Source organism: Chrysemys picta, chromosome 14 (genome assembly GCF_011386835.1).
Source record: "Chrysemys picta bellii isolate R12L10 chromosome 14, ASM1138683v2, whole genome shotgun sequence".
Classification (NCBI taxonomy): Eukaryota; Metazoa; Chordata; order Testudines; family Emydidae; genus Chrysemys; species Chrysemys picta.
This window is the reverse complement of record NC_088804.1, coordinates 6,385,362-6,408,735: the sequence shown is the minus strand read 5'-3', so window position 1 is coordinate 6,408,735 and position 23,374 is coordinate 6,385,362. Positions and strand designations below refer to the sequence as shown.

Here is a 23,374-nt window from a genome sequence, read left to right as displayed (position 1 = left end):
ATGGCTTTGCCCATTTAATTCAGGGGGTTGTCTACACCAATTTACAAGGGTACAGTTAAACCACTGCAAGCCTCTGTGTGGATACTTACTTCTGTTTAAGACTATCAAGTTTAGCTTCAACATATACCAATCAATTTAAGCTAAATCAAAAATAAGCCTGATTTAAAACAAGAGCATCCACACAACCTTTTCACTAGTACAAGTGAGTGGATTTCTAATCACAATTTAAACCAGCCAGAACTCTTGCCATTTAGACAAGTCCTTCAATGGTGTAAACTGTAGGATCAAGAACAGACACCCCTATGGTTTTGTAGGGCACTGTACATGCATATGGTATTCCCCAAACCCCCACATTCATAGATTTTATTAGAAGCTTGCTAGATTCATCATGTCACTGCATGTCTTATTTAAAAGGATTCTGGCACTAGTGTGTTTTGTTTCACAAATCCTACATAGTGAACTAGTCCGTTCTAACAGGACAATTTCATTTCTTCAATTTATTACAATGAATGACATCTATAAGACATCTATTAACTGGTCAACATTTTCTTGGATATGCATTCAAGAAGGCTCTATCTGCAACTTTGATTCTTGGTACAAATAGATACAGTATTTCATCTGACCATTCACTACAGTCTGCAAGCACACGTATTTAAAGTCTATCCCAACTGCAAGACTGTTACTGTAAGAAGTTGAAAATTAACAAGTCACTGATAGAGGGGGGAAAAAGTGGCACCACACTGATATCAAGCCAATCAGTTTACACATTGAAGTCTTAGTTGTCAGATTCAAAACCTAGTTATCTAAACCTAAAGCGTTGTTATACTAAACAGGTTTGTAACTAACTTAATAGATAAGTAGCAGCCAAAAAATGTTGATAGATATATCCTATTTTCTGACATAAGCTCAGTTACCCCAGGTCTGCTGAACCATACTTTTTGGAATTTAGTAGTCCTGTCAAAAACTTACTCTTTAAATGAACTAATAAAATTAAGGGATTGTTCCCCTTTCTATAAAGTTATGATTTTAAAATCATGACCATTTGGACACTGTCTACCTGGTTTAATATAAAGATTAAATACAAATGTTTCAGAAAGCATTTTTCAAATTTTGCTGGATGTATGTATGTTATCAAAACAGTTAACTAGTCTATAGAGAAACAAGTAAACAGCAGTTGAAAACACTACACCTGCCCTGGAGTCTCACAAGCTGTTGGTTTTATAGCCCCATTTTCCTTTTAAAGAAATAATCTTTCCTGTGCTACTGTTTGAAATAAAAAACTCCCCGTCCCACACACAGAAGTTACCTATACGGAATGCTGTCAAATGCAAACATTTTCCCCTCTAATCTTTCACAAGTTTTTAGTGGGGTTTTGGAGCTGTGCTCCGGCTCTGCTTCAGCTCCAGGCAAAAACCTGCAGCTCTACTGCTCTGGAGCGGCTCCGCGCTCCAGCTCTGGGCTCCGCTCCAAAGCTCTGGTAGGTATCATTTCTCCAGATGCACGTAGCACAGGTAGATACCAAACCTACTCAAGGTTTAGAAAGGACCATCTAAAGGCCAGTTACAGTACTCAAGGCACTTTTCCTACCCAAATTATGATAAAAACCTGTTTGTCTACTTGGTAAATTATGGATAATTTAGAAGTTTCACACCATATTTGGATAGCAGTGCAGTGTCTATTATTGAAAACTGCAATTAAGTGTCAGAAGAAAAAGCAACATACTACTCACCTTGATATTTCTGTAGGTTTCATTCAGAACCATCTTGTTAAACTCTGGATTCTTAAGAGTGTCAAGGAAATTTGAATATAGGCTGTGAAAATTTGGCTCAATACTGACTCTCTTCATCACAAGATATTGTGAAACCCAAGGCATGAACTCTTCTTTCACAGTTTCCTTCAGCTCCTCAACCTGGCTCCACCACAAAACAAAGTCACAGAAATTAGGATGAAAACAGATTGGGGGTGGGGGGGGGAGGGGGGAATGACTTGACCAGTACTGATAAATTTTACTAAATATTTTAGTGTTTGTTTTGACTGAGTGATTCCAGAACCATTTTGGTCATTCAAGGATTACTTTAGCCAATGAATCAACTTAAATCTGTTCCAAGCACTTGAGTGCAGCAACCCCCATCTTTTGTGAAATGCTGGATATTTACTGCATTACAGATCATTAAAGAAAGAGTTTAATTTAGTATACGTTACTGAAGGACAGCCCTGGACATTGAAGGGGTCTGTTCACAGAACAGAGACCATGGGTGGCAGTCCCGGAGCAGGTTTCTACTGTTAGTGTGAACCTAAACTCTAACCTAGAAACTCTAGTGGAAGAGGAGAGCAGCTTAATCTCTGACTATACAATCCTTAGCTCTGATTATCAAACAGATACTAGTTGTGGTTGCATTTTCTGCGGTGTGAATATTTGTCTAGATCACACCAAAAACAGCCATCAAAGTATTGTCCAAACAGTGATATGACTAGTACAAAACTTCTTTATTATAGCAGCTACCTACTAGGAAGTGTTCCCCTGAAACCAGAGGGGAATAGAGTGTGACAATACACAGTTCTAGTTTAGACAAAGGATGTTGCTTTGTGAAGAGAATGAAGCAGCATCATTGAACAAGAGCAGTTAACTATTCAAAGATTACTGGATACCACATTTCTTTGATGTGAAATATAGCAACACTAACATGGTCATTACTATTTCAGCTTGGTACTCTTATCTTTGGGTGAATTGTTGAAAATAGCATACAAAGAATCTTTTAGAACGGCACACTTGAAACTTTTTTAAATGGACTAGATTTCAAGTACTAGAGCTGTCCCTGAACTAGCCATCAATTTTTTTTTAAACAAAGTGTGTTGCTGTGTGACAGACCTACCCCTGTACATCAGATGTAGCACCCAAAACTACTTTTTAAAAGACCAAAAAATTTAAGCAGTGAGATTTCAAGTACATCTCCCTAAAAGAGGGGGGGGGGAGAAAGAAAGAGGGAATTCAATGCAGTGCTGTAGGAATATACATCTTCTAGTCCCACAGTAGAAGGGCTACTAACTCAGACTGAGATGAGAGGAAATTAGTTAATATTCTTACAAAATATAGTTGTAGTTAAGATCTACAAGGTTTGTTTTTTCAAGAGTTTCTATTCACCTTCATCATCCATGACATTAGAACAGATTACTTCCTGCTACAAATAGGTAATAAAATGAAACAAGGTAACATTCTGCCACACTTGCCTTCTGTGTCATATTTGATTGAGACAGATTATTGAATATGAAAGCAATTTTTTCCTGAACATTTTCTGGGGGCTCCACAATTCTCTCAGTTTGATCTGTTGCCACTAGCAAGGTATCGATGTTGGTAGTATTAATGGAAGGCTGTAGGAAGATAATGACAATTAAGAAAAACATATTGCAAAGAGGGACAGTACTAAGAGGCAAAAGGTCAAAGAGGACTTTTGTTCAGTTTAATAGTAAAGTTAGCACTTTGATCTTCTATTGAGAAAGGTGACCTAAAGAGTGGAAAAAAGCAGTGTTTATGAAGTGTGAATATTCAACCCAATCCCTATTCATTAGGTCTATAGGTGCCTTTTTTAAAAAGGGAACCTGCAACATGAAAGCCATGTTGCCCACCCCCCACCCCTTAATATTTTCTAGCCAAAAAGCAAAATTAGCCAAAGACTCATTGACAAAAGGCTGGCCCGCGAAGAACAAGGTTACTTACTACCAATCAAAAAAGCTTGTAAGAGACGAAATGCTTTAAGTTACAAATATGAATATGAACAGGATCACAACTTGACAACCTAAAATATAGAACTTCTCATGACGGTTAACCCCTAGGTTCTCATTGAGAGTCAGCCGTTCCCATAATTCTGTTGATCTCCCAATAAGAGCCCCATGAAGCGATGGGGTAACTTACCGGCACATCCTTTTTGAAGCTGACTCCAGTTGGTCGGGTGATTGTAATGGTTTTTGCCACAGTGGTGGTGGTGGTGGAGGTGGTTACTATAGTGCTGACTTGGCCAGCAAGAGGAGCTTTTGCTGGGGCCTGGGCCTGGGCCTGAGCCTGGGCAAGTGCAATACTTCCAGGGGTGGTGATTGAACCCTGCATCTTCACAGGAGGATCTCTGGATTGCTGTCCATATTCAATGTACTAGAGTAAGGCAGACAAGAGACGTACTGAAATTCACACAGGTAGCAATGAAACTGCATCCTAATACTAGAGTCCTCCCAACTCTAGTTCACCACATCGAATTTAACAGAAAGTTGCAGCCTGGAAATTTTGTAGGAGAGTTTCTGGGTAATTCCAGAACCAGAATTAAATCACTCCGTATGATGTATGACATTTGTAAATTCACTTGCAAAACCTAGAGATGAACTCCCTGTTAAGAGAAGTTCTACCAGAGAAGCCTCTTTTCAGTCCCTGTTTATTTAATGGTAAAGAAGGACTGGATGGTATGGCCTTCAAAGGCATGAATGCTATCCCCAAGCTAGAGAGGCTGCTGCTGAGCGCCACAAGGCTTGACTCCCTTCCAAGTCCACAGACAGACAGCATTCCAAACACTGCTGGCCTGCAGAGTGAGAAAAATATAAGGGGAATGTGTGAACATCAAAAGGCCTGCTATGCAGAGTGGACAAGAAAGTCTTCCCCAAAGACTTCAATGACAGTATAAAGCTAGAGGAAGGCTGAACTATGCAGTGATCGATTATTGGAACTGGCTTTTTCCTTGGTCTTAAATTTCTGCACCTACAGAAGTAATTCTACAATGGTTAACATTTTCTTTCCATAGTGGTGCATTTGCCTAGATCAGTGGTTCTCAAACTGGGGGTCACAACCTGTCAGTCTCCACCCCAAATCCCACTTTGCCTCCAGCATGATAGTGTTAAATATTTTTAAAGTGTTATTAATTTATAAGTGGGTCACACTCAGAGGCTTGCTGTGTGAAAGGGGTCACCGATACAAGTGTTTGAGAACCATGGGCCTAGATATTTACAATGCATGGGTCAGAAAGTACACAGATGCCAGATACATCACTTAAACCAATAATCAAATAGTTGAGACAGCTACAAGATTTTGCTTTATTTGTGGAGTAAAGGTATTGTCTACTTGATGTCATGACAGACCTTTATTTTTACTGAGCTGCAACTAAACATTCAAGAGTGTGGCCTTAGGATAACCTTCTGTGCATGCCTCCCCCCACCCCAACAGAAGGATCATTGAGACAAACCCATAATCAACATTGCTTTTACTGTTTGGACTACAGTGCATTCCCATTATTTTGATCAGACCTTCAGGAACCTAGTTCTTTTGTCCCTTGTTTGAATTACTTTTAGCAGGTCTGAACACATAATTTGATTAACCACAGAAGAGGGGCATTTATTCAACAGGGAAGCCCAAAATTCTGAAGGAGACAGGAATATAAACCCAGAGAAGATTCATGGCAAGGATTAGATCTTAGACATTAATACATGACAGCACTTTTTAAGTGGCAATATGTCCTGGATGGCCACATGGCTACACAGGTTAGGCACTTCTTTCCAAACAAGCAAGCCAAATAAACTTACAGAAAAATGGAAGGCACTGGTCCCTACCCCTACTGCCATTCCCCCAAACCCAAGGAAAATGCATTCAAGTCTAGAATTTGCTCACACAAAACATTAAAAATTGTTTGTATTTTGTTTTTATGGACTTGTACTGTCATACAAAACTTATGAACGTTTAGGCCATTTTTAATGCAAATAGAAATCAACTCAATCGATTGTTTCTCAAATTAATGAATTAGTTCTATCATTTTTAAACACTCACCTCCTGTAGGTGATGAGGGAACTGTATAAAGTGACTAATAGAAGCCAAGTGCTGACAATACTGGGGATAGTCCTTCAATCTGTCAACAGTAAAACTATCCATTAGTCAGAGAGAAAGCAAGAGCCCTGATCAAGAACATACCACAGAGCAATATAAACTGGTTACTGGCTATGTTGCTCCCTTAACACATCAAAGTTGCTTCTAAACTTTCCAGCTGTGCTACACAAATGATTTTTGTAAGAGGATTTGTTGCAAAATAATTTGAGAGCAGTTACCCTTGCATTGCACTGCTATTAAGTCCTATTAACCCATCTATTCCCAAATATTTAACACCTAGACAGTTTACTATTTAGCAAGGCAACAACCTTACTAGATGCTAAATTTTGTGTTTGCAGCAATGGCAGCTTGATTATACTTCTAGTTTAATGTTTAGAACTACCCCTATACCTGACAATGAAGCCTCTCCCTGTATGTACAGTGGTTTTATTCTGTGCATTTGCGAATGCAAGGTAGAGCACTACTAAAATTGATGAAAACTAAGTTTTAAAATCCCATGTATAATAGTATGTGCATTTTACCAAGAGAGAAGTAACAGAGGCTGCTGAAGGATTGGGTACGTCAGTCTTGACAGTGCCATTTTATTCTGCTAGGCTATAGAATATTAAATAGCTGTAACAAGACATCCAGCCATATAAAATAAACAGCTGTTTGTATCTTAAATGTAGCCTGAAATATTCCAAGGCTGGATAAGATGATGAAGAAATTGAATAAGGGCAGAAGCATCTCAGCTAGAATCATGTTTTCAGAGCATACATTTAAAGGTGCTAAATCGGCACCTTTTAATTAAGGAAGTCTTCTTAAACACAAGGAAGACTTTTCCCTTGTGTCTCCAGTGATACTTCTAATAGAGCCAGACTATCTGAACAGTTTCCCCATTTGCAAATAGCCTATATTCCTTGCCTCAAATATCTGAGAAAGTCTCCAAGTGTCTGAGGAAATGGTCTCACTGGCAATATTTCATAGGCATTTTGTGGAAAGAGGAAAATTAAGCATCTGCTAGCTGAAACGTATGCAAATAATGAAGTTTGAAGATTCTCTCTGTATTACTACAGGGGTATTTCTTGTAACCCTACAGATAGCCAGTTAAGAACTTTCCACATGGCTCATCCGAGAAGATTTAACACTTTAGTGAGGGACTTAAATTTGTGTTCTATAGCAGCACTTAGTGTCTGACCAATCTCACATTTAAGAAGTAACTTAAGTTACTCTTGAATAAGGATGCACATGTAGAAAATTCTTAACCAGGGGATCAAGCTTTACCAGTTTAGTCTCTAAAGTACTGAAATACCATTAAGTCAAGCCTTAACACTTGACTGAATTAGATTTAATAAAATATGGTCAGTTGAATTTTAGACAGAGATGTTTGAATGTAGTTTCAACCCATGTTGACTATATTTAACACAAAAACTGATTATCTTAGGTGGGTTTTATATGTGAGCTTGGAATTGGTGAATTATGTTCAAGTTGTGAGATGTGCAAGTATGATGACATACCATTAATCCTGTATTGCTACTACTAAGCATATGACTAGAGCAGACATAAGTTTAATAAGATATCCCATGCATTATTATTTTTTTTTAAAAGATTACAAAAATCACTCACCTATTTTTAAATCTATCTAGTGCAGCAATACCAAAATAGTACATTTTGGATGCAAAAGGCTTTCGTAAGGCTTCAAGAACATAGCGCAGGGCCAGGCCCAATGCCATGTAAGTAACCAGTCCTTTCTCTATTATCCCACCAAAGAGGCAGGCTGTTATGTGCAGCTCTTTGTCTGGGTATTGGGGGAAAAAACGGTACTCCTCAAACAAGTTCCTCAGCATACAGTTAAACACTTCTCGTTCCCGCTTAATGTTGGAGTCCTTAAACCTCTGTAGCATTTCTAATACCTGCAAAGAAATAGAAACTGTTACCAAGAGACTGATTTCATCTCAGCCCTTTCACACCAGTGGGTTCAAGAGCACCTGCAACTAGTCACTAGTGTAAATTGCACTGGGAAAACCCAATTCCCAGTGCAAAACTGCCAAACTTGAGGGCAGGAATCTATATGTAAAACTCAAACACTTTTTTATTATTTAAAGTCTTGTCAAGAGATGGCGGGACAACTTGCTTCAGTGTAGCTGTTCCACAGATTCTGTGGATGCTAGAAACTTCATCTGTTCGTACTGTAGCTGTCTTACAATTGTTCAGGTCAGTATCTTTTTTGCAAAAGCTTTTGAGTAGTTTGTCGATCTGATAGCACTGCTACATTTACAGGTCATGTGGCTTCATCTTAGCTGTACATATTCAAATTGGGCTAAGTTTATGTACATAGTATCAGCCCAAAAGTATTCATTTTTAAAGCACTGAAAAGTGCAATTATGGTCAGAAAAGGGACCATGTTTAAAAAAAAAAAAAAAACACTACCTCTCACTCAGATCTGCTCTCTGCCTATCCCGGCTGATGTCTGCTTTAGGCCTTTTTTATTTTAAGAAAGACCTCTTGTTAGCACAGTGCAGCTAACAAATGAGAAAGAAAGCTAGATTTTATTTGGTTCAGAGTAAATTCTGATTGCAGAATCATCAGGATAATACACAAGTCACACCCCCCTCATTTGAATTTCATTCTAAGGTTGAGTTTGTAGGACTGGCAGTTATACAGATCTTTAGCTGTAAAACTGATGGAGTTTGATCAAAACATGGAATCCCAAGAAGTCATTTTAATTGGTATAATAGTTTTAAATCTTCCCCAGGAATCTCTAAATAGTTAAGAAAGTAACATTCAAGGCTTCACAACAGGAGTGTTTCAAGCATAAAGTAAGGAATGAGTGTGCAAGTACTTTACATACCAATTGTGCACCTGAGCAATAACTCCAATTATGCCCATCTGTGCAAATAAAATGTCAGACTGTCTTAAGTTGTAGTCTCCTATGCATGTAAACTGCTTTTAAAAAGGCAGTTTTTCTTCAAACCTATGGCCTTGGCGAAAGGAATAAATAAGCAAAATCCTATTTTACTCAGGTCAAATGGACAGTTTATCAATTTTCTTCAAATCCTCAGACATTCTAGTTTGTCAGATCAATACTTCCGACATGCTTGCTTCTGAGTTAAGACAATCCCTTGAATGTCATTTTAGCAGAGTAATTACTTTCATTCTAGTTTTCCCCCACTTCAATATACATTAAGTAACTGGAAATTCAGCATCAGATTTTTACAGTATTTGGACTGTGAAGTAGTTGCTTGGGGGGAGGTTCCCAAGAATATTTGTTGTAGATTAGACCTGCTAGAGTATTGCTCATAATTTCATTTTTTCCCCCTCTATCAGATATTAAAGGCCATGTTTATATTTATAAATTTGTCAGATTTATTTGCAATGGTCTTCAAATGAGACTTTTCTTTGTACTGCTCCTAAATTTGATTCTGAAATACAGGAAGTAGAGATCATTAAACAGTGCTTTTCAATAATCCGTAAGTGTGCAAATATATTTAGAGGGACATCGTTAACTTGAAATAGTCTATTTCAACAAGCAAACTGAACTTGGCCACAGGATTATACTTGCCACTGAGTCTCCCTGATATTTGTCTCTTAAAAAAAAAAAAATTTATAATGAAGCGTTTTCTTCTCTCTGTTGTGCGAGACACCCAAGAAAGGTGAAATTGACTAGTGACAGGAGAAGTAAACCAAACCACTACACAGTACTGTCAAGGGTATACGCTAAAACTGAAGAGCATTTTTCACTTGTCATTTATAGTAATTTTAGGTGTTAATTGCATAGGTTAATTCTTTTCAGATAAAAATATAATTTAAGTTGACGGTGTCCCTTTAAGCTTTGGCACCAATGTTAAATACTTGTGCTTGGATTTCACATGACTAAGTCCACCCAATTTAACATTTTCAGCAGCTAGAACTTAAAACTGCACTTAATGCACAGTACAACTGGGTGTTTTTACCCTGTGTACAGCAGACAGGTTCTTGAAAATTTGTGCACTCAATTTACTTCCTCAAACTGCAACCAAACAAAAAGCAATGTTGCTATTGCCTCAATATTTATTAAAGACATTAAGGAGAATTACTTTCAACCATAAAACAAGTCTCTAGACAAGTGATGTGATCATTGCGGAAGGAAACTCACCTCATCTACAGACATGGTGGGGTGTGGTGGATGATTATAAATGCGCTGAAAGTAGCTGTTTGCTTCATCATCTATTTCTTTACTAAAGTGCTGATTTGCCTCTGGCCACACCTGAGATAAGTCAGCTGTTGGGAAAATGGACAAAGTAACATTTGAGTTAATTCGTTAGCAAATGACTTTTTCCTTGTTCTTTTCAATTGATTTTCAGATATCTGTTCAAACATATGCAGAACCTACATAATTCTCTTGACAGGGCTGAAATGCTTTTAAGTAGTGTTTGTTCATTTAATGAGCACAAGTTTTATTTAAAACCACAGGTCTGTTAACTTAGTAAGATTTGTGTTTTGCCAACAGTGATCAATCTGAAACAAACTGAATGTTAAGCTAGTGCTCCTAGAATAGATTTCACCTCTAAAGTTTATTATATTGAGGCCTAACCCAATGTGCAAATGAACATAAAAAGAGCATGCTACACAACACTAACATGCAGACAGTCTTTCACACAAGCTCTTTCAGGTCAACCAGTGCACTTCAAGCCAAGTCACTGAATGCTCAGCCCAAACTGCAGAGAGTCAAATCAACCTCCAGCTGTACGTTCGCTGGGGACCTATTAGTTTAGCTTTTCACACATTCAGTTTTATGGACAAGCTGCCAGATAGTGGACTTACTGACATAATTATGTCTGAAAGGTTTAATATCCGATTGCACCTCTTAGTCACCAAAGCAAACGGTGTGAAATTTGACTGTATGCACAGTCAAGAGATACAGCTGTGCCGGTTAGACTCTTGGGTGGACTGGGAAGACCAAATATTCCATTCTGAGAAACAAACTAGCCTGAATTCATTTTTCTTCCCAGTTTTAGCATCCTAATTCACCACTTCCTCCCTTTATTAAATCCTCTGACTGGTAATATCCCACTCAAAGCACCTCTGGTTTATTAGTTTGCTCTACAGAATTTCATTTTTGTAACACTAATATCTCACACACATACATATATAAAACCCCTTATAAAAAGACTGGGCATATTTTGTTCATATACAGCAGAACAAAGAAGCAGAGCAACACTGTTCATGCGGGTTTAACACATTATTTACTTTACTACAAAACTGCTTCTTTCTACTCCCTCAGGGCTACTCGGCAAGCTTCTACTGCTAGCAGTTTTAAAGTAGCCGGTTTCATGCTGCAGAGTGAAAACCAGAGCCACATTTCTGGGATCTGCCATCTACTGGCCGCAAGCCTGCCCTGGAGGAAATGCAGGTTAACTGCAGACCACAGTCACACTTCAGTCACAGACAACACTACCACTTACAAGGTTTCATCTTACTCTGCTGGAATGTAGGCTGGTTCAGTCCAGATGTACTCAGTTTCCTTTGCACGAATGGATCGTTGTTCACTGCAGGGAGGCCAAGGGCCCCAGTCCCTATACCAGTTAGGCTACCCGTAGTAAGACCACCTACTGGGGCCAAACAAGGCATCAGTCATCTCATTGGTACTCAGCTACTTGCATGTAGTAAGAAAAAAATGCTTATTCCCACAAACTTGACCAGCTAGGTCTTATAATAACTATCCCCATGTTATCCAATTTCATATGCAACTTTTTAGTCCACATTACGCTACTACCAGCAGTCTACTGAAGTCTGTCAAAAGGCTCAGCTTGTTCCCAATCAAAATTTCAGCCTTTTATTCAAATGCAACACTTTAATATACTTCAGATGGTCTTCAATGGGTAAAACATTCCAAGGAGGTCAGAACTGCATACCCACAATTTTTTATTTTTTAAATGGGACCCTCCCTTTATTGAAGTACATTATATTGATTTGTTATGCTGCACTGAGCAGTTTGGTGTGGAAGTGGGAGCAAAGGTTATGTAATTTTAATTAAATCCTAGCAAACAGAAGCATACTGCTGTTCTTGCCCAATACCTCTGACCAAGGCAACTGTAGCAGTACTTGAACAATTCCGTTACCTCAAAACGCAAACAAGCAGTACCTGGAAGTTGTGAAGAGAGTCCTCCAATGCCACTGAAAGCAGTTGTCTGATTTTGGGTGGAAAGGGGAGGAAATGCTTTTGCTGGTGACTGAGGTGTACTGAAAGCAGAACCCAAATTTGGAGGGAAGCCTTGCATACTCTGGGTATGTGGAACAGCTGAACCACCTAAACTAAGAGATGCCATCCCAGCAAGCGGGTCAATCTGAATAAAGAAATGCAGATTATAAACAGCCATATACATTTATCAGCTCTTCTTAGCAATAACTGACAGACACCACTCCAATACTTTCTTAGGGACTATTTTTAACACATAGGTGTAACTTTAGCCTATGACATCATACAGGTCACCCCAACAAGATCCTGTTTATCTACAAAATGTTAGACATTTAGCACACTTTTAGATTTAACCTAAGACTGCTACAACCCTAGAGATGTAAAATCCAAGTCTATTAAAAGCTTTTGGAGATTCAAGACCTTAGTATTACACATTTGACTTCGAACAACAAAAATTGGATTAAAAACCAATATTTAGCTATCTGATATTACAGCAACTTATAACTTTCAGTTTTAGGTCACATTAAAAGTTATTGGCTGTAGTGAAATTTCATGATCAACACTATTTATAGATCTCATTATTGTATAAGGGATCCCATTGTGTCCAATTTTAAGAGAAAACTGGAACATGATCTTTTGCATAGGCCTTCAGAGATCCCACAATATTAGCAACTATTAGAGATGCTGACTCTAGGAGAAAGAACGAGGAGTACTTGTGACACCTTAGAGACTAAAATTTATTTGAGCATAAGCTTTTGTGGGCTAAAACCCACTTCATCGGATGCATGCAGTGGAAAATACAGTAGGAAGGTGTGTGTGCATGCACGCACATACCCATTTTCTTCATGTCCTGTGTGTGTTGCCATACCAACTATAAGGAGAGTGATCAATTAAGGTGGGCTATTATCAGCAGGAGAAAAAACAAACTTCTGTACTCACACCTTCTTGTCAACTGTTGGAAACGGGCCATCCCTATTATCACTACAAAACTTTTTTTTCCTCCTGCTGATAACAGCCCACTTTAATTGATCCCTCCCATTATAGTTGGTATGGCAACACCCATTTTTTTCATGTCGTGTGTGCGCGCGCACACACACACACACCCCTTCCTACTGTATTTTCCACTGCATGCATCCGATGAAGTGGGTTTTAGCCCATGAAAGCTTATGCTCAAATACATTTGTTAGTCTAAGGTGCCACAAGTACTCCTCGTTCTTTTTGCTGATCCAGACTAACACGGCTACCACTCTGAAACCTGACTCTAGGAGGTGAGAGTTCTAGAACTGCACCATCTATCCAGAAGATGGCCAGGCTACAGACTAGTTATCTAAAACATTCTGCTGCTCTAATTGCTCACAGTAGCAGTTTGTATTGTTCCCAGGATATTATTTAATAGGTTTATCTAAGGAGTAGTTTTCCCACTTCTGAGAGCTGTTAAACTGCTTTACTTCTTTAGCCTGCAAAATATTGATGCCTTTGACATCTATAGAAATACTGAAGTGCCACTAGTTTATAGGGAAAAAGTTAATTTCTTAACATTTCAATGTGCCATTGAATGTAGTTGCTAGAAGCAAAATCTGTCTGGAATGTGTTGCTCCCAGAGGAGGAAGGGGTGGTGAGCGGCAGGGAGTAACTTAAATGTACCTTGTTTTTAAAAGAGCAGTTCAGTTGAGAGCTGAAGAGCCCCAGTTATAACAAGTCCTTATGCTCTAGCACTGTTGCTTGGCCCGTGAAGCTACAAACAAGACACATCAGGTTCAAAGGCAGTGCTTATTCCTCAAAAGTCTCAGTAAATTCTTTACCACTTTAAAGAAACCTTCACTATATTTTTAATTAAGCCAAATTTGTATTTCACTTTTTACTGCTCCCATTCTAAGCATCAGTTACTTGTTACAAACATTCCAGAAGTGAAAGTTAGCTCTGAACTAAACCCATTACACACTATTTTGTAGTTAAAACACAAGCAAATTATGTAGACATGCATGTACAAGTAGTTTAAGGGAGCCAACTAACATTTAGTTCCGTTACCAGAGTTCAGTTTATGCAGCAAACAAATACCAATTATCACTGTTCTGAAACTGTAGCATGTCATTTATCTACCTGTACAGGAGAGATGGCATCCAAGCTGCTAGCACTTGGTGGACGTCCCTTTGGCATGACTCCAGGTGGTGGCTGTCTAGCCTTGTTCATGACATTACTGCAATTGGCTACCATAGTGAGGATGGTCTCTGACAGCTCCTGAGAAACGCTCCTGAGCAGAGAAGAGTTAGGTGATAAGCCATATGGCATTCCTGAGGCTGGCCAATCCAGCCTGTTCAGTTTCTCTTTAGCAAGCGGGACCATGTATTTCAAGACAGGCAATAAGTGTGGCTTTGGAGAAGTAGATAAAAGTTAAGATTTTGCAATTACTTTACAATAATTTGACTATCCCTACTGTTGTATCTCTTCGTTAGACTCACTAAGAAGTGACTTGAAGCACTCCAGAGACTTCTAGAACCTACAAACCCGCAGCGTGTCTTTCTAAAAGACTTACGCTAGACCTTAAACCCAAAACAGATGGCTGAGTGACTGTAGATACCATCTTTAGTGAAAAGTTACATTGTTAAGTCAATATGCTTATCCCCCTCATGCTAAGAAGATGCTTGTTTTCAGATCCACATTTCATCAGGCACTGGAATATAAGGAGTAATTAGCAGTAGTACCTTATAGCTCTAAGCAAGCAACGAAACCCTGCCCCCTCTGGTGTACAGGCAGTCCTCGCATTTACGACAACTGGTTCCTGAAAACCGCATTGTAAGTCGAAACATCGTAACTCGGAACCACAATCCACTACATTGCAGGACCGAGCGTCGTAAAGTCGAATCAGGGTATCAATTCATAAGTGTCGTTCCTCATAAGTAACTGTACTATATTGAATCTTAGCTACATTTTATTTGATTTCCATTCGATACATAGAAAAAGGACAGTCTTGATAGGGAAATTAGTTTTCCAGACTTTATTATCCTGTGTCAATACTCCTGTCTTAGATACACTACTGAATAACTTCAAGGATTAAGACACACCTAAAAACAGAATGCATTTTTTCCACAACAGAGTTAAAAAAGAACAGACTCCTAGGAATCCCTAGTCTATTTCTTGGCACGGGGATCTCTAAAAAACAAAAGGGCTGTACTACTTCAGAAAGCCTTAAGTAAAGGTCAAAAGTGCATGCTGCCCAAGACGAGGGCATCTTTCAGTGGGCTTAGACCTTACACAGTAGTAAGTAGTCAGAAGATAAAACTATTAATTTGTTATCCTCTGAAATATTACAACTGGCCTTCTCATATAGAAATAGATCCAAGGCTAGACTTGTCATTTGCCTCTTAAGACAAGTCTTTATAAAAAGAATCCCTTGTTCTACATTACCTATAGCACCCACATTTTGTGAAAAGTGAGCAGCTACCCAGTAAGCAGACTTCAGAATTTTGTAGGAGTGCTTTCTCTCCCCTTCCACAGATTGATCAGAATTAAAATGGCCTTAATGTAGTTTCTTAATTCACTAATTAAACTAAACTGAATTATGGTCACTTCAATTCTGAACAGAAGCATCCACACAGGGAAGTGGATTAGTTGAACTGCATGAAATCCAATTCATACCTTTAGTTAATTTGGATTAATTATCCTGGATGCCCCCCATGTAGGCAAGCCCAAAGTATTGCCTATTCTCCATCTATAGTACATCTATAACCAGCTATTACTGTAGGAGGAGCACCTCACAATCCCTACTACAGTTATCCTCACACCACCCAAGAGGTAGGGAAAGTGCTATTATCCTCATTTTACAGATGAGCTGAGGAAAAGAGACAGTGATTTGCTCAAGGTCACAAAGTAAACTGGGTTTAAGTCCCCACTCTGTTAAGTCTCCAGAGTCTGAGGCTAACCCTGCTAAGAGGGGGAGGGATAGCTCAATGGTTTGAGCATTGGCCTGCTAAACCCAGGGTTGAGAGTACAATCCTTGAGGGGGCCATGTAGGGATTTGGGGCAAAAATCTGTTTGGGGATTGGTCCTGCTTTGAGCAGGGGGTTGGACTAGATGACCTCCTGAGGTCCCTTCCAACCCTGATATTCTATGATTCTAACCACTAGACCATCCTTCCTTATGCACTCATTTGTAGCAATTAAGTCACATCAAGAGAGTCAGTTACATTAAATGCTTTGAGCAATCCTTTTTAAGAAAGCCATTGCTGTAGTTGCTACATGGATACTATGTGGATGTGAGGATGAGATTGTTCGTTATGGAGTCTATTTAAATAAGGCTCACACTTATGAAAGTTTGAAGCCAGCTTGGATAAAAACTAAAAAGAATTCATATTTTATTGAAACTAAATACAGGTTCTTTTAAAAAATAAACCCATTTAAGATCAAATTTGAAGTTGACACCCTATGTTAAGGCCTTAAATTATTAAAATAATTTAAATGAAATACAAAAAATATTAAGCAGTACATTTGATGCAAAGTCTTAAAGTCAAATAACTGAATTGGTGGACGTCACTAGTTAACCTGGAACAAGAATTTGTTGAAGTGCTAAAGCAGCTGTAGACCGGTGCAGAGACTATTTTCTTCATTTCAGTTTATTCAACTACTTCAGGTCAATGACTAATTCCTTCTAAGGTGAGCCAATTGGGAGTTGGGGAAAAAAAGCAGGAAAACTTAGATTGGAAAAGAAAAAAAACATGTATACAAACTAGATGCAAGGATGAGATCTACTAGTTCCATAATCTTGAAGGACATAGTAAATTGAACTGATTTCTGATCACTAACTAGTGAATAGTTCCTTTACTCATTAATCCGTTTTAAATGCAAAAAAAATTTAGTGAAACCATGTACGTTTCCAGCACATTTAATTTTATTTAATAAAATTAAGTTTAGATGGAAATACAAATAAATAATTTTTTTGCTTGTGATTTGTCTAAGAGAAATGCATCATCCACTATTTTCTAAAGTACTAAAAGACTTCAAATTAAGAATCTGAATAAGTGTCAATTAAGCTGTTTAATTGCTTGAATAATGGGTAAGTTATGATGTATCCTCCGGGTTAACATAACTTTGTTAATTTGTAACTAAATCTGTTTTAATGGTTATCAACCAATGAGGATCAACCTCTCTTTAGGAAAATAACTAAAAAATACAAGTGCAAAACATGATTAAAATCAATTAATGATTCCTACTTGCTGATTTAAATCCTATTAATGGTGATTTGAAGTCAATACACACTGTTTGAAAACTCCAATGTTAACCTAATATGCCATGAATTCTACAAGAATCTCTCCTACTAATGTCCTGACATCTAGGCAGCAAAAAGAATGGATATACCTCAAAACAGGTAAAATTGAAGACTGTTTTTTCATCTTATAACATTACTACTCCTTGGGGAATTCTGCACCACTGCGCAATGCAGAATTTTGCAGAAATTAATGTGCATGTGGAATTTTCTTTCCCCACAGAAATGGACTTCAATGCTGCTAGCCACCACTGGACCCAGCAGATTCCTGGCAGCTGCCAGCATGCCGAGAAAAGGAGAGGGCAGCGCACAGAAAACTCTGTGCAAGCATGGGATTGAGCATCAGGCAGTTCTCCCTCCGGATCCCTAGGCTTAGGGTGGGATATGGGGGGCACGTAAGGCTAGATTCTTGGGGGACGAGGGGGAGGCAAAGGGGGCAGAGAAACAGGAACTAGGTTGTGATAGGGATTTCTGTAACTCTACTCCTGGGGAAATTTGTGCGTCTCTCTGTATTGTTACAGACACTTGCTGACAGGTATTTTGAAATACATGACCCAAATAATTGAAACTGGCATGATTATAGTGTGTTATTTTGATGAATAAAATTTGCAGAATTTTTAATGTTTTGGTGCAGACTGGCCCCAGAAGTACATTACGTAACAAATTCTAGGTTTAAAATTTAAGTATCTCTGCATATATTAACTTTGCAAAGGATCATTTAGAATTGGTATGACAAACATGGAAGCCCATTTGCTTTTAATGTAGCAGCCCTATTGAGAAATACAGGAAGATGCCCCACCTACTTACTCTGCAACTACAGGAAAAGAGGATCATAAAATTTTGTTCAGCAATATAAAAAGTATTAGGAGAGACTGCATTGCCAGTTAGGTCTGGTTCCATAAACATTCGACCCCACCCGTTAAATACCTAAATTTAAAAAAAAAAAAAAAAGTTTTACTGTATCATTCCTTCCTGTAAGTGAAACCTATTTACTCTTTTCCTTGACTCAATTCTCCTCTGCTCCACTCATTTTTCTATATTCTCTCGTCCTCTTTTCCCATGTTGTGTTTACCCCTTTCCACATTATCACTCCTTTCCTGTGTTCACTATTCAGTCTCTGCACTCTCCCAAACCTCCATTTCCCCCCCAAACTGTCTCCTATACTTCTTCCCAGGACATAAGTTCATGAGCCAGCCTCATACCTCTGAAGTCCAAATACTACCATCCTCTCCTCAAAAATCAAGCATGTGTACAGACATTGAGAACCCTCCAGCTTCCTCCCCCCCCACCCCAAGCAACATTCACTCTCATGCAGCTTCCCAGACGCTCAAATAGGCAGTCTGTGTATCATGTGCCAAGCATGTCCCAACTCCCTTATGCCCACCCACACAAGCAGCCTCTCCTCCTCCTCGGTTCTCTACCCTAGTCTCAGTAGTTCCTTCCCCTACATTTGCACAAAGAAGGCCATTCGCTCTCCAAGCCCTTTGATTCCCACACACTTCTTGTTTTTCCACTTACTTTGCCCCTTCAACCCAAAGATGAGTCTAGCCCTGCTCAGAGAATGGAAACTGTGGTAGAGCAGGAGGAGGAAGTGAGGCAATATCTGTTCTTCCTCCTCCCACCACTGGCTCTGCCAGATACAACGATTCAGGAGCCAGTCAGCACCAACAGGAACTGAGGGTAAGGGAGAGAGAAAAGGATGTGGTCTTGGGAGAATTAAGAGGAAAAAAAGAAACCTTTTCCATTTTTATCCCTCTACACAGAGCAGGCAAGGTATGTTTGGGAGGACGGGGGGAAAAAAGAACATGCACATCTATTTCATCCCAGTGACTGCACCTAGAGGGACACTTGTGGCAGCTTTTTGGGGTCATGAAACCCCTATAAATACAAGTACTTTAAAAAAGATGCTAGCACCAACTTGACTCATTGCATATTTATTCCTTGATTAGAGGATTCCCCACCCCCCCTTCAAGTAGCTTAGTGGTCTGTGAGTTTATCAGACACTTAGCAGTTGAACAGATTTCAGTGTCTACGCTCATCTGACTTCATTGCAAACTGTTCTTCAGAGTAAACAGCTGTTTAAAACTTATTGCTATAGAGCAAGATTGCTGTGTTTACTAGCATAAGGACAAAGTGGTTTGGTCAAACAAAGATTTCCAGGACATTTCTGGCATCACTAGAAGTTCCTGGCACATCATGTGTTGAAATTAGATATTCCTATAACTAAAGTGCTGGTGTAGCTTCCTAAATACATGATGCACCATGGTGCAATTTCAAGGTAAAATGACTGGGAAACAACTTCCCCCATAAATTACAATAAATCTGAACTTAACTTTTAGCCAGAAAGTTGACTAAAATGCTTGTTTCTAAATAGGGCTGAAATCCAAGATTTTAGACCTGTGATTGTGATTAAGAAAGCCTGCACACAAGACTCTTCTTCTCAATCTAGTCTCCATTAGTAATTTTGCTGAAAAAGTGTGCAAATGGTTCAGATTCTTAGATAAAAATTAAGAGGAAGTAAAGGGTTGAGAAGATTGTTCTGGACCTTCTAGTTCTCCACCCCAGGGAACATCAGGGTTCAGAGCACAGCCAAGTTATTGCTTGTTCTTAAGTGACCACTATGCAGACTAAAGCTTTCTAAATCCAGAGATAAAGAATAGTTTAATAGCTTATGCCTAATATTTGAGAGTACTGTCAAGAGGAGTTTAGCAATAAGATAGAGCCAATCATGTGTTCAATCTAGGACTGGCTCTAAATGGTACAGCCCCATCTTTCATATGCACCAAGGGACTCCAAACCTCAGTTTTAAGATCGTTTTGCAACTATGACACTTGCAGCTGAGTCTTCAAGCATATGCAGTTACCATAAGCGTGCAATTTTCTTACCCAGCACAAGCTTGTAGGCAGGCCAACATAGTTGCCAGTGTTTCTGGAGGAAGCTGAGCACTTTTGGGCTGGTCTTTCTCTGGGGCAAGGCCCCCCAAAATAGATGGGCATCGTCTCTTTAAGAAGGTCATACAGGCCTGGATGAAGGGCTCCTGGGGAAGAGAAATTATTTTAATCTCTATTTAGACTGCATACCAGCCATGATTTCAAATTTAGCAATTGCAAGGTGGAAAGAATTGCACTAAGCTATTACATAGTTCAACATTTTCACTGAACTGTCAGACTAAAGAAGTTTTCCACAACTTCAATACTACTTAAAACTGTTATAGTGACTTAAGTCACCAAAAATAAAATGCAGAAATGAAATAAAAATCCTGCTTTACCCCATGCTCCCGAATTTTATCTGTGAGCCATTTGTCAAGTTTGAGGTATTCCCGTCGAGAGGCAAGTGCAGCAAGGTCAATAACAAAGGCAAATGGAGTACCATTTAGCAGCATTGACAAGGCCTAAAGAAAAAAAAATAAGACTACTAGTCAAAATATCAGGTTACCCTACCCATTCTTTCACGATCTCTGCTCCCCACCTACTTTTTGGACGAGTTTTGCTACAACATGCTGCTACTGCTTTCTTGGTCAACAAAAAAATTTGGTACTATTAGCTTCATAGTTATGTCTTGCTTATAAGACTAAGCAAGTGGTTCTAGATCTGAAAGCATGACACTACCTTCAACTAGACTTGACCTTGTGCTTGGGCTTTTACAGTCTTAATATGAAGCCTTACCAATAAGTGGCAGAATAATAAAAAAAGGTTACTCAGTTTCTATTGCAACACCAAAGAAATCAAATAAAAAAAAAATCTTATCACTCCCTGGGCACAACACAGGAGTATTTCACATCCATTCTGAATGTGCCTCATGGTCAACAGTAGTTGATGCACAGAAATTTTTTTTCAGAAGGCAGTCTGTCCAGCTACACCAAATGACACCCCAAATTTGTTACATCCACTTTAACAGGTGACAGATACCTCAAAAAGGTGATAAATACCTCAAAAATAAGTCAGCTGAAACTGAACAGCACATACAATTTCAGTGGACTAGTATGGAAAGTTACTGAACTATTGTCACTTGTTTAACATACTTAAGTATAACTGTGCTATCTTTAAACAAGTTTACTTTTCTAGAGTAAGTTTCTTATGCTCCCACTTCCAGCATCTTCAAAAAAAGTAAGAATCTGTTGAAACTATTCTTCTAGTTCTAGATCATTTTTATAGTCTTGATACCCACTTATGCCAACATCTGAATCCACAAAAAGAAGAACAGGAGGACTTGTGGCACCTTAGAGACTAACAAATTTATTAGAGCATAAGCTTTCGTGGACTATAGCCCACTTCTTCGGATGCATATAGAATTATTATATTATTATTATGCTCTAATAAATTTGTTAGTCTCTAAGGTGCCACAAGTCCTCCTGTTCTTCTTTTTGCGGATACAGACTAACACGGCTGCTACTCTGAAACCTTTCATCTGAATCCAGACATTCTAGCAATACAGTTCTTCCTAGCTTTCTATCACTTGCTAGTTTAGTTTCCCTTCCCTTATAAAAAGGAACATGAAGTTCATACACAACACACTATGTAAGTGACAAATGCCTCTCAAAGAACTCACCTTCAAGTCTTGGGCAACATCGAGAATGCGTGACAATTTTGCCTGGTCATACTGCTCCCCTCTCATGTACCATTCAGCCATTGCATGCATGATAAGTTGGCGTATTGAAGGAGACTGGCCCTAGGGAAAGTTAAATTGTGATTTCACTTTATACAGAGCTGCATTTAAAAGAAACACCACACTTCAGGTTGTTACAGAAGTTTACATTTGGAATAGCTCGCTCACACACTTATGCAGATGTTTCACCTATACGCCACAGTTTTAATGGTGTTTATAGGCAAGTTCTGTAGTTAATACTAGTTATATGTCACTCAGATAATCTACTGTAAGAACCTAAAATCACTACTTAGACATGATTCTACATCTTTGAATTTTCTTTTAATGGTGAAACAAGTTGCGTTCACATCCCATGTTATTCCACCAGTAAACCAGTCTAATTCTTTTCCCATTCACATAGGAATGGAGATTGGAATAAACTATGGTAGCATGCCATCTACACTTATGTAATGGAATACCACATCTCATGTTCTTGGAGACAGAATGGGGGTGAGATCCCAAAACCAAAACAGAAATCAGCTTTTCATTGGTATCAAGGGTCTTAAAGTCTAGCTGTTCACATCTTGGGAGCACTTAATTTTACCAGCTGATGGAACTGCATCATGAAAGATAGACCAATGTTCTGCATTTATGCCACAACCTGGGCCAGTGGAAAACTTCAGATCTTACAGTTAAGATCTTTACTCAACTCATGCTTTGTTGCAGAAGGCTCTCTCCAGTCAAGCAATAGACAATCCTACCCTTCAATTTAAGAGATTTTCCTAATGTAAACAAAACCACCACATCACAACTGGGAGAGCTTGAAATGAAGGACAGTGCTGAATGACCATGACTTCAGTCAGTTTAGACCAGGACCAGGTCAGTTTTGTATCATTGAACTTCACTGTTCAGATGTACTTGAGCACAACACAATTCTTCTAATGCAGATAAGCCAAAAGACATAGGTCTCAACTACAGCCATCTTTTCCTTACCTTTCCCATTTGGGTAGCTCCATCAGTGGTAGCAATGGTGAAAGCTATAGCATGGAGAGGGCAGCACGTAACCCCAAAACAGTCTGCTTATGTACTCATTTAGCGCCTCACATTTGCATACACTAAAAGGATACACAGGCAGCCACTTCATGACAGCTCTCAGTTTAACAAATACAGGAATTGTAACATTGCATCAGACAAGTGTGACATCTGTAAAGTATACTGCCGTACAGATACTTCAGCCCAGGATGTATAGTTATGGAATAGCCAATCTCTAGTTAACAATTGGGCTTATGCCTGAACCTGACAGTTTATATCCCAAGATAATGTACTTATTACAGGAGACAGAGTAATAGAAGAAGAGGTTTTTTTTAAAAAAAACGCTCCATGTACCAACCAGCAAGACTTTAGTTTTACAAGGTCTTACATTGAGCCTATATTCAAGTTTGAGTTTCCTAAGCTGATCTTTTGTTAAAGAGTACTTATTTACACAATGAAAAAGAGACCAAGTCTCAGCAGTTTGCCTT

General features: G+C 38.8%; 1 protein-coding gene and 1 non-coding gene across 34 annotated transcripts in view; both read right to left on the bottom strand.

Annotated features, from left to right (window-relative positions):
* Positions 1 to 23,374, bottom strand: part of CNOT1 (CCR4-NOT transcription complex subunit 1) — a 107,058-nt gene that overhangs the window by 38,743 nt on the left and 44,941 nt on the right. For 6 of the 33 annotated variants that reach the window (XM_065566804.1, XM_065566816.1, XM_065566808.1 and 3 more), the window contains exons 14-25: positions 21,819 to 21,938; positions 20,539 to 20,661; positions 20,156 to 20,307; positions 14,112 to 14,262; positions 11,958 to 12,159; positions 11,278 to 11,424; positions 9,969 to 10,093; positions 7,460 to 7,746; positions 5,798 to 5,876; positions 3,911 to 4,144; positions 3,229 to 3,369; positions 1,730 to 1,909 (exon numbers count right to left, since the gene is read on the bottom strand). In XM_065566804.1, the coding sequence (XP_065422876.1) occupies positions 1,730 to 1,909; positions 3,229 to 3,369; positions 3,911 to 4,144; positions 5,798 to 5,876; positions 7,460 to 7,746; positions 9,969 to 10,093; positions 11,278 to 11,424; positions 11,958 to 12,159; positions 14,112 to 14,262; positions 20,156 to 20,307; positions 20,539 to 20,661; positions 21,819 to 21,938 (1,941 nt within the window). The remainder of the gene's footprint in view (positions 1 to 1,729; positions 1,910 to 3,228; positions 3,370 to 3,910; positions 4,145 to 5,797; positions 5,877 to 7,459; positions 7,747 to 9,968; positions 10,094 to 11,277; positions 11,425 to 11,957; positions 12,160 to 14,111; positions 14,263 to 20,155; positions 20,308 to 20,538; positions 20,662 to 21,818; positions 21,939 to 23,374) is intronic. The other 27 variants (XM_065566805.1, XM_065566809.1, XM_065566812.1 and 24 more) reach the window with 11 other exon arrangements.
* On the bottom strand, positions 13,648 to 13,783 carry LOC135975730 (small nucleolar RNA SNORA50). The gene has a single exon (XR_010592738.1). It is a non-coding gene; the product is annotated as a small nucleolar RNA SNORA50 (small nucleolar RNA).